Raw genomic sequence first — 15,816 nt, forward strand, 5'->3', positions numbered from 1 at the left:
CAGAAGGATATTTGCAGTGTGGTACCACTTAAAGCTTTTAAATATGTAAAACAATAATTATTATTGCTGTAGCTTACTTAAATATGTAGTAAGAGTACAAAATGGGAAATGATTAAATGCCAAGTTCAGGATCGAAGAATCTCAAGTGAGTTGGGGAGGAGAAGGAGGGAGGGGATATGATCCAGGAGGGGCACGCTATAATTTTAAATTTTAAAACAGTAATTTTAATGCTTTATTACTTAAGTTAGTGGTTGAAACATAGGCTTCTTGCATGTCTAAAATATTAATGAAATCTAAAATCTTGCTGTTAATTGATAACATCTCTAAAAATATTTTTGGAGAAAAGATTTTTGGGAAGCAAAGACACCAATTTAAAATGTTACCCGAACTGTGTCCAACCAAAACCAATGAGTATATTATGAAAACATGGACTTTGGCCACACGAGACACTGGGATCGAATGTCCCAGGTCCGACTAAATGGCCCATTAGCTACAGCAACATCACCTTCATTTTACAAAAGCAATTAGTACGTGCTTCAGGCTTCAAAGTGAGCGAGGATTACCTGCTCCTCGAAAGTTATTAAAAGCAGTTGGCTTTTGACCCTTAGAACTCAATTGGTAGGAGGTACGGGTCAGCTTTTTTTTCTACCTTAATAAAAGTTGTCAGATGTCATTTTCCTGGACTCCATTTAAAAGCAGAGACATTACCTAAGTTATAGTGATTCAGAAACCTGCACTTTTATGTAAAGACACGTGGATAACTCAAGTAATGGTGTTTTATTAACCAGTTAAAATATTTTAGGTCCGAGTAGGGAGAAAATTCTGGAACAAGGAAGAGAAAGCATGCACGCACAGGACAAATTATGCATTATGAGCTCATTAAAATCAGGTGCTAACTTTAGGTGCAAAATGGGTGAAGAAAAGCACAGTCGCAGAGGAAGTTGGAGAGACAGGGCATGCGTGGGGCGGCACGGGGGTTAATGAGGAAGAGAGGCCACGGAGGTTGGCTCGGGGAATACTTCATGCAGCAAAGTGGGAGCGATGGTCAGGGTCACCGAAATAAAAACATTTTCTACAAAGTGGCCTCAGAAGAATGGGAGCTTGGAATGCGTGTGGCGTGGCCGGGAAGGTGGGTGCGCAGTTTTGACACCCTTGTCCTTGTTCCCCAGAGGGCAGCGTCAGCAGGCATGGTTCACCCTCAGCCCCTGTTAATGCCTTTTCTTTCTTTTCTTTAAAAGTTCAATGTTTATTTTTTTTCTTTTCCCAGCCTATTAACACTTGGCTCTGATGTACCGGCTAATCCTTGGGGTATGCACTGAGGGGCAGGTCACAGACTGTTATTATTTCTTAAATGGTGCAAAAGGCGTTTAGAATAGATTTTTAGGCACTGCTTTGAAATAATTTTTCTGGAGTTTACTCTTCATGTTTATCTCCAGTTGTGCAATGATTGTGCTGTGCCAATGAGCTTTGGCTGGAAGCACAGCCGTGGATTCTAAGTCATCGATTTATACAAATGATTACTGAAGGACTGATGGGAATCTTTATCTTCCCTTTTTACCTTAGCAAAAAACAGAAAAAAAAGAAAAAGAAAAAGAAGCTTAATTTTATGTACAAATTTTTATACACAAATTGAAATTAATTACTAAATGTACATTTCATAAACTTATGTACATTTATGTGTAAAATGTCCAGTGTTATTCTCACCGTATTGCTATATGCGCCATCTGCATACAAAAGACATGAATTCGGCACACGCTTTGGGTTGTCTTGTCATCCTTCTATATTCTCCAACCTGGCATTGGTGGCACATGTTTTGTAGGGGTTGGGCTGGATGTGGCCTGTGGCCCCAGCATACAGAAAAGGCCCCAGTTTCTCCCTGTGACTCAGAGGCACAGTACTCTACGCTGCTGGGTTATGGTTCTTAAATAAGCTCCCTTATAGCTCTAATGTAATTAGTAACTCTTAGGATAAGAAAATCAACCTGTGAGAAATAAAACGTGAGAAGGCCTGATTATACTTGTCCTCACAGTGCTGGGGGTCTGTCCCATCTCCTCTCTTCCTCGCCCCCATTGGTTTGTCATTTCATTTGTCCATCCAGGAGCTACACATGAGTCAACACGTGTGTGCTAATTTCATTTGGCTGGAATTCACGAAATGAAATTCTAGCTTCTTGTACTAGTACAAGGGAGAGATGTTTCTATTGCAGCCTGCAATGACATGTTCAAACTTGTTTTCATCAGTGAAAAGTTATAGTCCAAAGACCGTCTTATCAGAGCTGAAAAAAACAATATATTCGATGGCTTCCTTTCAACCTGAGAGGGCTTCATTTTAAAAAGTTTTATTTTAAATATAGCATATTATCAAGGTAGATTAGAAATGTTCTTACTCATCTAGTTTAGTTTTTTTTTCTTTATTTCTTTTTCTTTCTTTTTTTTTTTTGCCAGATGTTTATGTTGGTGAGAAACCAATAACACTGTCTAGACCTCTAGGATATAGTAATCAACCGTGAGTGGAAAACATTCAGAGGTCACACTTCAATCTGGACCTACAACATCCTGCTATTCAAAACCAGCTTAGAGATGATGGATCATGATAAACTGAACCACACTGAAGAGCTGAGTCAGGATTTGAGAGTTGTCTGCAAAAAGCTAAATATGTGACAAAAAATCTGCAAGATAAAACAAAGTCTAGACATCATTAAATGTACTGTATCCCCACCTCCACCGCAAGTTTTCAACAACCAGATGCTACATGGTGACTTTTACATCAGCATCCGGTAAATCAGGAATCCTCCATTTTTATGAAGCGAGGGTCCTTGCTTCCTGAGGCATGTGTGTGTGTCTGTGAAATTGATTGGTATGTGCATGCTAATAATAAATCCCCTAAAGAGAAAGAGAAAGGAAGGAGAGGAAGTGATGTGTGGTGTCAGAGGTTCAGAGATCACCAAGCAAGATTTCACCAAGCAATAATACGCCATGTTTTTTTGCCATGTCTTGGTGGTTTTCATTGTCTAGAACTCATTAATTTGTTTTTATTAAGAGTGTTTCAGTTCTTCGATTAAATAATTTTTACTGATTGGAGATTACTACTATAAAAGATCAAAATGACACCCCTCGGTCACAACACTGAATTCAACAATAAGATACTGTTACGGTCTAATATTGGGTCAGGGTCAGTATCTTGCCAAATCTTAGAAATGGACTTCGTCTCACTCAACACTTCTTGGGCCACTCTTGGGCTCTTATGGAACTTTCCATCTGGAATGCATTTGAGTTATATTGAATGCAAGGTGTGGGTCGATGACTGTCTCAAAAAGCACAGACCTTACTAGTTCCCTGGGCATACTGAACTAAAATCACAGAGGAGTACTATATATTTTTTATTTTTATTCAGTGGAAGGAACAACCAGCTAAGTCAGTCTAGTTCTTAGTGTGAGAACTTCTAATGCTGGGGAATGTCCAATGAATTACCTGGCTGAACATATTAATGGTACTGTGAAAAAATTTTAGTCCAAAATAGTACCTATACTTAACTATAAACACACACACGCGTGCGCGCACACATATACATACCCCCCATTACTGTCACATTCTCATAGTGGCATAGAGGCTCTTCGCTATGACTCAAATGTTTTCATTTCCATGATCAATAGTGAAAAAGGGAAAATTACAACTTCGAAAGTTAGTTGTATCAAGGAAACTTTCACTTATAAATAAGGTGTATTAGGGGACAAATGAGCATGACTCTGATAAAGTACAGAAAAGATAGTGATGATGAAATAGTGTGGATGTCTTTTTGTTACAATACACTTGGACCAGTGGTACATTCATGCTGCAGAGAGTAGGGGGTGGGGCAGAGAAGGAGGGAGGAGGGGAAGGAAAAAAGAAGGAAGAAGTGAGGGAGGAGGGGACAAATATTGATTGGCTCATGAAGTACCTTACAGTACCTGTCAAATCACATCTTAAAGTCTTATTTTCTCTGTAAGTTACTTTTTCCTTCCAAATGGACTCTAGACTACTGAAGTCCAGAGAGAGTTTTTAATTTATCTCTGTCTTTTACCACCTAGCATCATGTCTTTAACATAGTCAATGTACAGTCAATATTAGCAAATTTGTATTTAATAAAAGACTATGCCCACCTAGTATCAAAACACTTTGTTTCAGTGGATGTTTTGTCTGCCTTCTTGGCTGTACAGTGTGAGCCAGGTCCTATACTTTCTCTGTTCTAAGTCCCTTATTTGAAGATAAAGTGTTTGACCTCAAAAGCTTTCTTGCTGTCTTTTATCCTTCAGCCTTTCTACATGGTAACAGTAAGAAGTCATAGTTAACTAGCTATATGTGAACATTCAAAATATCCTTTAGGACCTCTGGTCAAGATGGAGGCATAGGTAAACACGGCTTGTCTCCTCGCACAACCATAGCAAAAATTGTAACTAAAATACAAGATAATTATCACCCAGAATTATCAGAAAATTGAGCTGTCTGTAAGTCCAACAACCAAGGGATTAAAGAAGTCACATTCATCTAAATGAGTAGGAGACATGGAAACACGGATGGGCTGGGCCCACAGCTACGTGTGATAGATAATAATTGAGAGGGATACCTCAGGAGCAAGGGATCCCAGCCTCACACTAGACCACCCAGCCCAGGAGTCCTGTGTCAGGAAGATAAGCCCCCATAACTTCTGTCTGTAAAAACCAATGGGGTTTTGGGTGGAGGAAGAAACTGTGGGATTCTCAGACATCTCCTCTTAAAGGGTCTGAAACAGACTTGGGACTTACACAGACTCACTCCCTCTGGGCTCTAGAACCGGGACAGCAGCTAGAGGGGCATTAGTGGTATATAGGGAGAAATTGTAGCGTCTCGCACCAGGGTGAGTGCTGGGGGACAGCCTCCTCCTGGAGAAAACCCCAGAGGTCAGTCAGTGGACGTGGTCTCTTCTGAGCCCTCCCCCACACAAAGCCACAGAGAGGAGACACCATATCAGAGACTCCATCAACCTGATTCACACAGGTTGCCCTGCCCTGGCAGTTACCTAAGCCTCCGTCCCATCCAACTTACCGGCGCCCTTTTCTACATTGGGGACACTACTAGGAGCGGGAGTCAAAGCAGTTTTACCCAATGCACAGAAAGAGACACAGGGAGGCTGCCAAATGAAGAGACAAAGAAATATGGCTCCCAAAAAGAACAGAACAAAACTCCAGAAAAAGAGCTAAACACAATGGAGATAAGCAATCTCTCAGATACAGAATTCAAAACATAGGTTATTAGGATGCTCGAGGAACTCATTGGGTAATTGACCAGCATGAAGAAGACCCAGGCAGAAATGAAAGTTATACTAAGTGAAATCAAGAAAAATGTACAGGGAATCAACAGTGGAGTAGATGAAGCCAAGAATCAAATCAATGACTTGGAACATAAAATAACTGACTTCCAGTTTGGTTCCACAAAAATATGCTGTGGAAACAAAATAGACTTGGGACAATCTACTTCAGTTCTACAGCTCATGTGTGCTAAAGTCTGAGAACAGTCTTGTTTATAAATTGAGATAAAGTACAACTTCCAATTTTCATTCATTCTAATTTTTGAATCAGTCAAACACATCTTATTTTAGATAGTAACATATTTTAGACCTTCATACGCTTCAACTGTAAAAGGTCAGCATTTCATCTTAAAAAGGGGATTAAAGGTGTGACTTCATGGCACTTGGAAAGTAATGAGTGTTTGTCCCAGGAAGAGAAGGGCCAGCTCCTTAGGGAAGATGCACAAATTTGCTGAACTTTTCTTTGCAGGGAGGACCTCCCTCGGTTCTGGGGGCATTCTGACACTCGGATTTCTTTATTCATGCTCACAGGTTACACTGCACATGATGGGACTTGGCCTCCCGGGATCTGCACTGTAGTTTAAACTGGTGTTTCTCGACCTTTACATTCATGTCCCATCCCCCCCACCCTCCCATGCTTTCATTCTCTCTCTTCAGCATTTTGTAAGATACGATTTGCACTATGAAGACAATGTACTGATTGAATATACTTTAAAAGCTACATCTACACTTTCTGATACTGCCCCTTATCAGTGAGTCTTCTCCCATCCCCCTGAGGATCACTGGTTTAAAGGACAAACCAGTGATGAGTTCCACACACCCCTCAGCGTCCAGGAGACTGTGTCACTCATCCTTAATAAAACAGAGTTCACTTAACCCATGCTGGCCCCCTCTTGAGTTTAAAGGTAGAATTCAGGTGTCATATTTATGGCTGGTGGGCAAGAAATGTGTCCGTCTTATCTGTCATTCAATGCCTAGCACAGTGCTTTGCATACAAGACATTTTCCAAACATACTTCTGAGATTAACTAATGATGATCGACAGATGTGGATGTTTCTGAGTTTTGTTCATGGACACTCACTAATAGTTTTTTAAGGTATTAAGGTATTAAGGTAGGGTACAGAAAAGACCCTATCTTAAAGAAGAATAAAAATAGTAGGATATACCTCTAAGTATTATTTTGATGATTAACAGAAAATGTTTTTAGAGCTCTCAGCATAGTTTGTGGCTATTAGTAGGCCCTCAAATAACAACTTAATTGTTTTTATTACATTATTTGTCATAAGAATATATCCAGATGACAATAGCCACCTATGGTTAGGTGTCAGATTTAGTTCATGTTACAAAACATTTTTTGTAGTTTACGTTACATGCCTAGGCTTTGGCTGAGCCTGAGAAGACCAACAGTAGCACTACAGCCATGCATTTGGTTATTAGGGCATAGGTAAGTTTGTTCTTCGGTTAACTTTTGTTATGTCTTTAGCAATAGTTCCAAGCAAATGCTTTAAAATATCAGCATTTATTCACAAGCAATGGGGGAAGTGCACAGAAGGGTCAGTGCAAGCTCATCATCACACACACTTAGACAACGTGAGCACATGCCCTCCAGCTGGTACATCCTCTTTCTCCAAGAATGACAGATTATAGAAGACATACAGATGGCCAACAGGTACATGAAAAGATGTTCACCATCACTAATTATCAGGTAAATGCAAATCATCAAAACTACAATCAGATATCACCTTACATCTGTTAGAGTGACTATTATCAAAAAGACAGCAATAATGAGTGTTGGTGAGGATGTGGAGAAAAGGGAACCCAGGTGCACTGTTGGTAGGAATGTAAATTGGTACAGCCACTGTGAATAGTATGCAGGTTCCTCACAAAATTAACACTAGAACTACTAGATGATCCAGCAATTCCACTTCTGGGCATTTATCCAAAGAAAACAAAACCACAGATTCAAAAGATATATGTACCCCCATGTTCACTACAGCATTCTTTACAATAGCCAATATATGGAAACAACCTAAATGTCCATAGACAATGAATGGATAGAGAAAACGAGGTATATATATACCATGGAATATTATTCAGCCATAAATAAACAATGAAATCTCATTTGCAGCAACATGGATGGATCTCCATGTCATTATGCTAAGTGAAATAAGTCAGACCAAGAAAAACAAGTATCATTGTGATCTCTCTTATATGTGGAATCTAAAAAACAAAGCAAAACCAAACATAACCAAGCTCATCGTTACAGAGAACAGATTGGTGGTGGGGGTTGTGTCAAATGGGGGTGAAAGGAGCTACAAACTTCCAGTTATAAAATAAAAAGTCATGGGGATATAGTGTACAGTACGGTGACTATGGTTAATAATGTTGTCTTGTGTGTTTGAAAGTTGCTAAGAGAGTAAATCTTAAAAGTTCTCATTACAAGAAAAATAATTTTGTAACCATGTGTGGTGACAGATGTTAACTACATTTATTGTGGTGATCATTTTGCAATATATACAAGTATCACATCATTATGTTGAATACCTGAAACTAATATAATTTTATATGTCAATTATACCTCAATGGGGAAAAGAAAAGAATGACAAATTATTATTAAAAGGGACTAGAATGAGAAATTGGAAAACACAGACCAAGACAAGTTTACCTTGAATCTATGCCTTAATAATTCCTCTAGAATAGAGAACTTCCAGGAATGTTCTTTTAAATCCAGTTTTGGCTTCAGATCCTTTAGCAGACCTGTGACTAATTAACATACCCCTCCTACCACACCTTTGATTTTGGACACATCTCATTATTTGCGTATAATAACCTTTGGCAAAATATGCAAACTGCTTATACAGAATATTTCAAATGAAGAAAGTTATAGAAGTCTTGCTCCAGAAAGAGAGCCATGAAAAATATCCCTTTCAAGTGCAACCTTGACATCTGACATATTTTTCCCATACCAGAGCTGGGCCACGTGCTTGAAACCCGGCTTGCTGGTGCTGCTGCTCTTTTCCATGTTTGGCTCCATCTATAGAGCAATTTTCAAAGCAGGTTCCAACTCGCTTGGGAAGACTTTCAGATATTGTAGATCTAGCCTGACAAACTCATACACAGGGACTGACTCCTTCATTAATGTGCAAAACCAGTTATTCTCCAAGTCATTTCATTCTGGAGTTCAAGGTCTGCATAAAGATCACCTCCATTAGAAGCTTCTTTGTTTTTCTCCAGATACACTGAAATAAATTCTATGTACCATTACAATTTTAACCTTTATTTTCTATTTTTTGGACTGGTTGAACTAGTTTTGCCAAAAAATTTTAGTAGTGTCACGCTAACCGGGTGAAGCTTCCAGGGAAGCAGGGCATAAGGAAAAGGGAAGAGGGGCTCTAAAATCCAAACTGATGAAATGCTTATTATAGGTCACTGACTCTCCCATATACTCCACATTGTTGCTCACTTAATCGTTAGGACAATTTCATGACAGTGTACCATTACCATCCTCTTTATATTAGGGAGGAATAGACTGACTTGCCCAGGGGTATGCAGTGCAAGAGCCAGGATTCAAACCCGGGCCGTCTGATGTCAGAGCCAGCTTTCTTAGCCACTGTTTCCTCATCCAAGTTGGCCTCAACATCAACACGCTCCTCTTTTATTGGAAATAGTGGTATCTAATTCAATAGATACATGCTCATGTCTACCTCCAGAGATGTGAGTGTCTCAAGAAGCATCATTAGTGGTTGTCTCTCAGACCTTTTAAAAGGTTATATAGTGTTGCACATGTCTAGGGAAGTCTTTGTTTACTGGAGGAGCCTGCATATTTTGAGGCCTGCATCACTCTTGATTAAAAGGCATTACATATGCCCTTACTTGCTTTGCCCTGTGAACCAATGAGCAGGAAACAGTTCACAGGAGTCGGTGTTTGTGGTTGCCTGCCATGGGAAGTGGGCCAGAATTCTTGATGCCCCACGGAACCGAAAGCCAACATATCACACAGCATGTCAAATTTTCCTTTTGCTAGTGAATTGGAGACCTGGTCAGCTGAAATGTGAAAATTTACTTCACAAAAGACAGACGCTGCTGAACAAAATATCCCAGGGGGATCCTACCTGATGCAGATAATTGAAGAATTTATTGTAGGTATATTGAGATTGAGATTTGTCTAAATTTTTCTGCCTTCTTTACAGGCAATTCAGTTTTTCTTCCTTCTCTTAAATGTTTAGCTACAGAAGTCATGCCACATATCTCAGAACAGGCTGAGGCATTTCCATTTTTCCCTTATATATCATGTTCCCGTAATAAAAAGAATTGATTGAATAGTTTTTTTAAAAATCAGGATGTTTTACACTGTATAAATTTTCCTTACCTTATTAGATGTTAAATAAAGACTAAGGTTTATTTTCTTTTTTGGTTTATTTATTCATTCTACTTTCCGCATTGATGAGTTACTGTACACGTATAGTCTGGGTTTGCCTTACTTTCAGTCTGTCTATCTCTTTCTAGTCTGAATTTTAGTTTCTTTTATTTTTCCTTGGAGGCAGTCTTGCTGGGGCGTCAGTCCAAAGTCATTGGTGGAGCTTTGTCAAACATACACCAAGGAATTCTAGCCATCTTACATATGACAGCCCAGTAGCTCAGTCTCAGATTTTTTGATTACAAGCGTTAGGAAGTCACAGGGAGTAGGAAGCAGAGACTCTTAATCTAGGGCCTGTGGACAGAATTCAGGGTGTCCATGAACTTGGATGAGGAAAAGTTTCATTTCTCCATTTACTAAATTCTAACTGAAATCGCATTTCTTCCAGGGATGAATGTTGACAAGCAGCTTCTCCCTCCCCCCATGCCATGGTATTAGCTGTCCCTGTGACTCTGTTACCCAAACGAACCAGACTTTTCCATTCACTGAAAGTTGTTGCAGAAATCACAAAATATTACACACATGCCTACTGCACAGTTATGATAGTCATCAAGCCAGACCTGGATCAGGGACGTTCATGGGATATCGCTGGCCCCAGTCAGCTACCAAACCAGAGAGTAGAGAGTTGAAGTTTTGCACGTTGATGACCTGGGTGTGGATATTGGTCCCCAGGATTCCCTGTCTACAATGGTTGGTGATGAGGAGATAAGCCAAAGACTCAGATACAGTTTAGCGCTCCTACTCTAGCTAAGCAATAAGAATCTGCATGCTGGGGTCTTTAAAAAATAATTTTTACTAGCTTCCTTATATTTTAAACACGGTGCCCTATTATATAACTCACTCATGTTATATCACTAAATCACAACTCTGTGTTTTGGATACCTTGATAACTATATTTCATTATTATTGGTTTCCTTTATAATTTTTATGTATTTTATTTCTCCATTACAAATATTATCCTGAGAAGTGATCCATAGGCTCCACCAGAATGCTAAAGAGATCGATGAACAGAAAAAGGCTACAAACCCCCTACATGACCCTATAGGAAAGGATTAGGGGGCAAGAGGTTTTGAGGAATGAATGCACCCTGACACCAAGATGTCCTTCTACTCAAGGGGAGGCGGCAGCCGTTGATGAGAGGGGAGGACACAGAGGAAGCTAAGACAGAGAAGGGCTGCCAACCCCATCTGTCACCCACTGTTAACTTCAGAGTTCCAGTTCCCGGAAAACTCAGTGCCACCCTCCACTCTCAGGAAAGAAGACCGTGTCCCTGTGGGGTCAGCACTGATGGCTGCAGAGAGAACAAGAGTAAGAGAAACCCCTGTGGGTCGTGTGGTTGGGCGGGGAAAGGCAATTACACTACATAGAAGGGCGCGTGCAATTAAAACAGTGTTCTGTCACTCCTACGACATGAAGGCTTTTTCTAGGAGCAATTCTGTGTCTTGTTTATATAAGGCTGTGAGTCCTGAAACATCACAGACAAAATTCCTATTTTTTACATAAGGAAGTTTAAGGTGAGGAGGGGTAAATGAGGGGTTTTGGACACGACAACATTTGAGGCAGAACTAGGAGCTCTTAAGTTATGTAGAGTGTGTGTGTGTGTGTGTGTGTGTGTGCGCGCGCGCGTGTATGAGAGAGAGATTGACTGACAAAGATCCTAACAGGGAAAGTTAAGACTTTGTCCCAGGGCCAAGCACTTTGGTCAGATAAACCTATGGACGAAACTGAAAAAAGCACATACACACACATATATATAAAATACATAGAGAGAGACAACCGTGTGATGACAGCCAGAGAGAAAGGGGGGAGGTAGGGGGTGCCCTCCTTGACACTTTTGGGTTATTTTCACGAGACATTATTAGTGGAATCTTTCCATTTGTGACAGTGAATTTGTCAAGCAAGACAACAATAAAGCAATCACCTTATTTTTTTAAGGGTCAAACAATGATAGTTGTGGATTTTATACTCCCATACCTTACTTCTTAAACTTCCTCTAGCCGGTCACAAATTGTTAGCAGTGGATAGCACGCCTTAAAAAAACCCACCTTATTGGAAAATTGTCTTTCTTTAAGGTATCGCATTTTACTGTAAAGTCCTACCCATATGGTTCAATTGAAAATATTTTGCTCTATCTCCCTTACCTATGGTAAAACAATACTGCTTGCCATAGTCTCTCCCAGTCCTGGGCAATATTGTTTAACTTAGCCAAAAGACTTTTATGAGCATTTAGGAAAAATTTACGGCCTACCGTGGTAGATAACAAGTATGTTATCTTTGTAATCTGCTTTATCACAATCACAGACCTTACATTTCCCCATTTCAAGTCATGTCAGGACAATTGTGTGAAAGTCAAATGACCTTTTATCAAGAACACACAGCACAGAAATCTGGATTGACACTTGAAGGCCACTTCCAATATTTTTAACAATGCAGAACTTCAGTATATAGAAAACAACTGGATTAACCAAAAGGGCTAGGAAAACATAATCTTTGACCCATCCATGTAGAGGACATCGGCTTACAGATTTAGAAAGCAAACAAGAAAGAGCCATTCAGCGCTACTGGGAGACCTTTTTGGGATTAAGAGTTTTTTGTGTGTTTGCCTGAGATGCTATTTGGTACCAATTTAGGAATATTCCTAAATACCAGAACCAGGCAGAAGCTCCCGTTTCCTTAGTGAGCCCCTTCAAACACAGCCTGCCATTTGGTTGCTGTCACATGAGCCCCAGAACCTTTAAACTGCCCCACTGTGGTTATGTTTTATTATATTTCCAATGCCTGCCTCTCGCATACCTGACACCCTCTTGGAACTCAGCTCAGCTCCAGGCTGCCAGAGGAAATACCAGCGCTTTGACTGGGCAGCGCAGATTACTCTACTGACACAGCCCTTCCAGGCCCCTCTGCTGCACACATGCCAGGTCACCTGGGACAGGCCACCTCCGCAGCTGCCCCTCCCCAGCCGCACATTGCTTTGAGCTTCGGCCTGTGGCTAGTCATCACCACTGATTTCCTGATATGCAAAACGACCTTGCTTTTCTTTTCAAGGTTAAAAAAAAAAAAACCAAAAAAAGAAAAATACTCTCATAAAACCTTATCTAAAAATAATCAGACAGAGGCATCAGAGGGGGAGGGGGAACCCCCAAACCAAAACACTCCAGAAGCGTTTTAAATATCAGAGGAAGGGAGATTGAAATCAATGCCATGACAGTGATGAACTTTACCCAGCTGATGAGATCATAAATTATCCGAGTTAATAACTGTGTCTGTGCATTTAATTGTTTTCCCTTTAATAGCTCCCATCCCCCCTCGTCCTCTTCTCTCCTCACCTGCCAGCCTTCTGTCTCTGGTGTTTTTCCAAATAACGTCCAGGGCTCTGGCCGTGGAGTCTCGGATGTGGTCACTAAAGGACCTCCGAAGAGGGGCTCGCTGGGGCCGCGCCATCACGTGGGCCTCGGAGTCCCCCATCCTCGCAAAGGACTTCAGAGCAGCCTTGGCGCCGCGACCATTCTGCTCGGCTCCTCCTGTTACAGACGTCCTGCCGCGGCTGCCGGCTGCGGCTCTGCCAGGCGGCGGGGCTGCGTGCGCGCCGGGCCTGGGGACACAGACTGGGACAGGATCCGGGCCGAGCCGCCAGCGAGCCCTGTGCCGTCAGGAGCCCGGCATTGCGGCTCGCACTGCGGCCCGGAGTGCGCCGACTGCAGGCGGCCTCCTGGACAGCCGCCAAGCGCAAGCTTGCGCGCCTGCCACATCTGGAAAGGCTTACAAATGAGCCAACGACACACTCGCGCAGCTCTCAAGCTGCCTTCGTGGCTATCGAGATGATTCTAGCTTCCTGTGTAATCCAATCACTTGACTAGGTCCCTGCTTGGCTGTTCGTCTATTAAATAACATTTCTTCTCTCCTGGCAACCCACCGTAACCTTGCACTTTGAATGAAAGGCAGAGCGGGAGACAAAAAAGTGAGGGAGATTGAGGAGGGGTGGCAGGTAGGGTGCTCTTCAATTTTCAGGGTTAATTCGCATTCACCGTCGCACTTGATCACCTCATTTGTGTTTTATTAACTCATGGTTTTAGAGTAGGATGTTTAAGAGACAGAAAGTTCAGCCTTTAGTTGTGGGTGTGGGGAGGAAGCAAAGGCTGTCCTGAGCATCCTGCTGACCAGTCTGGATTCTCTCTAGGAAATGGGTACCCGAGTTTGAAACGAACTATTTATTAATCAGCTCCTCATATTTCTCCTCTGACTATGCTTCTACTTACATTCAGTGGTTTAATCAAATAATTCTTGGTTTTGCCTCTAAATAAGGTTCAGATGTCTCTTGGTTTTGTGAATCTTTCAGTTCCAAGTAAGCAAACGTCATCATTATAATTGCACATCAAAATTCTCCCCCAAACAATGAAGTGCCAACCCTGTGAAATCAAAATATGGGCCAACTGCTTCTTTTGCAAGACATGTCGAGTTTCTAAAATGCCAAATAAATCTCTTTCTCTGCCAATGAGTTTGGCTGATTATCTGTCTTTTAATGCATTTTTAACCTCCTTTTCCACTGTCCCTTAAATCGCATCTTGTAACTTTCAAGTTTTGGCATGAAATATCTGAGGGCCAGTTCATAACCTTTGTGAAATTAAATAATGCTGTAAAAGCACTTGGTAAGTTGCCAGGTGCCAAAGAAATTCTAATCATTTTCATAATTAATTATATATGAGAAACTATTTTCGACTCACATTGATCTCCGGAGTTTCCAGATTTCTACAGCATGCATCCTCTTTCCCATCAACTTTGACAACTTAATGACACAAAGAACGATAATTAAAAGAGTAAGAAGGTGCTCACAAGTTACAAGTCATACTGGTACTACTGCTTATTAGGAAACCATGAGTCCTAAATTGTGTTATTTCCAAATTGTTAAAGTTCATGAGTATTTCTAACGGAGACTGACATTCCTAGTAGATACTTCACCCCTTTGCCTTACTGCTGGGCTGGGCATGGGCCAGGAAGCAGAGAGCACTAGCTGCTGAGGTATGTAGACCTCAGTGCCTGTGAGAGACAATCCCAAGGGAAAATCTTCCATTAAAAAAAAAAAGCGATCATCTAACACTGGGTTTTAAACAACATGTGTACATGTGTTCTTCTCCTTTAAAGAAATCTGAGCACCTGGAAGCAGGTTGACTTATTTCCTGGTCCGGGGGAACGGAACAGGTGGATGTGGGCCCCTTTGCAGAGGAACAATGGAAAGTACCCATAGCACAGGTACTGAACCACACACAGTGCTAGGCACGGGGAAGCTGAGGATAAAGAAGTCATCAACTCTGTCTTTGAGGAGGAGAAACCACATTGACCACAAAGAATTTCAAAATAATGTAATAAGTTCCATGATAGAAACATGTACAAAGTGTTGACGGGCACACATAGGAAGGAAAAAAAAAACATAGCCTGGATTTCTGTTTCTAGTCACTAACCTCACCTACATTTCTAATCTAGATCCATGGCAAAGTCACGGACATACAATCACTCCTAGCATGAATATCAATAGCTGACTGTAAGAGTCATGAAGAAGGTCTGACTATAATGGCATGAAGCTTTGCTATATCTAAACACGGAAAGGAAGGGGGAACAATAAAGGGAAAATAACATTTACTGAGTCCCTATGACATACCTCAAACTCTATTAGCACTGTTTACACACACACACACACACACACACACACACACAAGTGTAGGTGTTAAATCTCTTCTTCAGCAATTAGGAAGCTGAAATTTAGAGAGTTAAAACTTGAGAAAGGTTACATGGTAAATGGCAGATCCAGGGTTCACACCCAGAGCTGTCTGAATCCTGAGCACATTAAGTCTTCAATCAGTTTCTTTGGTCACACATTAATATTGATGATAATGATCCATTATTAGTGTTATTTAGGCTCAGTTCATACTAAGCTATGGACCAAAACTCCTTAATCTTAGTCAAATAAAATCATCAGTTGGACCAAGGATGTGGAAGAAGCCCAGGTCACCTATGGGTTTTGAGTGGTCCCAGTGATGGAAATCAAAGAGCAATGAGCCAAGAAACCCCAAGGTGTAGAAAAC

The 15,816-nt window shown here is 41.0% G+C and overlaps 1 protein-coding gene across 2 annotated transcripts in view; it reads right to left on the minus strand.

Moving 5' to 3' along the window:
* DLC1 (DLC1 Rho GTPase activating protein) overlaps window positions 1-15,816 on the minus strand; it is a 183,927-nt gene that overhangs the window by 146,558 nt on the left and 21,553 nt on the right. The window contains exon 1 of one of the 2 annotated variants that reach the window (XM_054566096.1): window positions 13,066-13,337. The exons of the other annotated variant lie outside the window; for it this stretch is intronic. Within the exon in view, the coding sequence (XP_054422071.1) occupies window positions 13,066-13,204 (139 nt within the window). The 5' untranslated portion in view covers window positions 13,205-13,337. Of the gene's footprint in view, window positions 1-13,065; window positions 13,338-15,816 lie in introns of those variants that run through there. 2 annotated transcript variants of the gene reach the window in all.

Source organism: Pteronotus mesoamericanus, unplaced genomic scaffold (assembly GCF_021234165.1).
Source record: "Pteronotus mesoamericanus isolate MK-2021 breed Mesoamerican mustached bat unplaced genomic scaffold, CSHL_Meso_final contig_169, whole genome shotgun sequence".
In the NCBI taxonomy this organism is placed as follows: domain Eukaryota; kingdom Metazoa; phylum Chordata; class Mammalia; order Chiroptera; family Mormoopidae; genus Pteronotus; species Pteronotus mesoamericanus.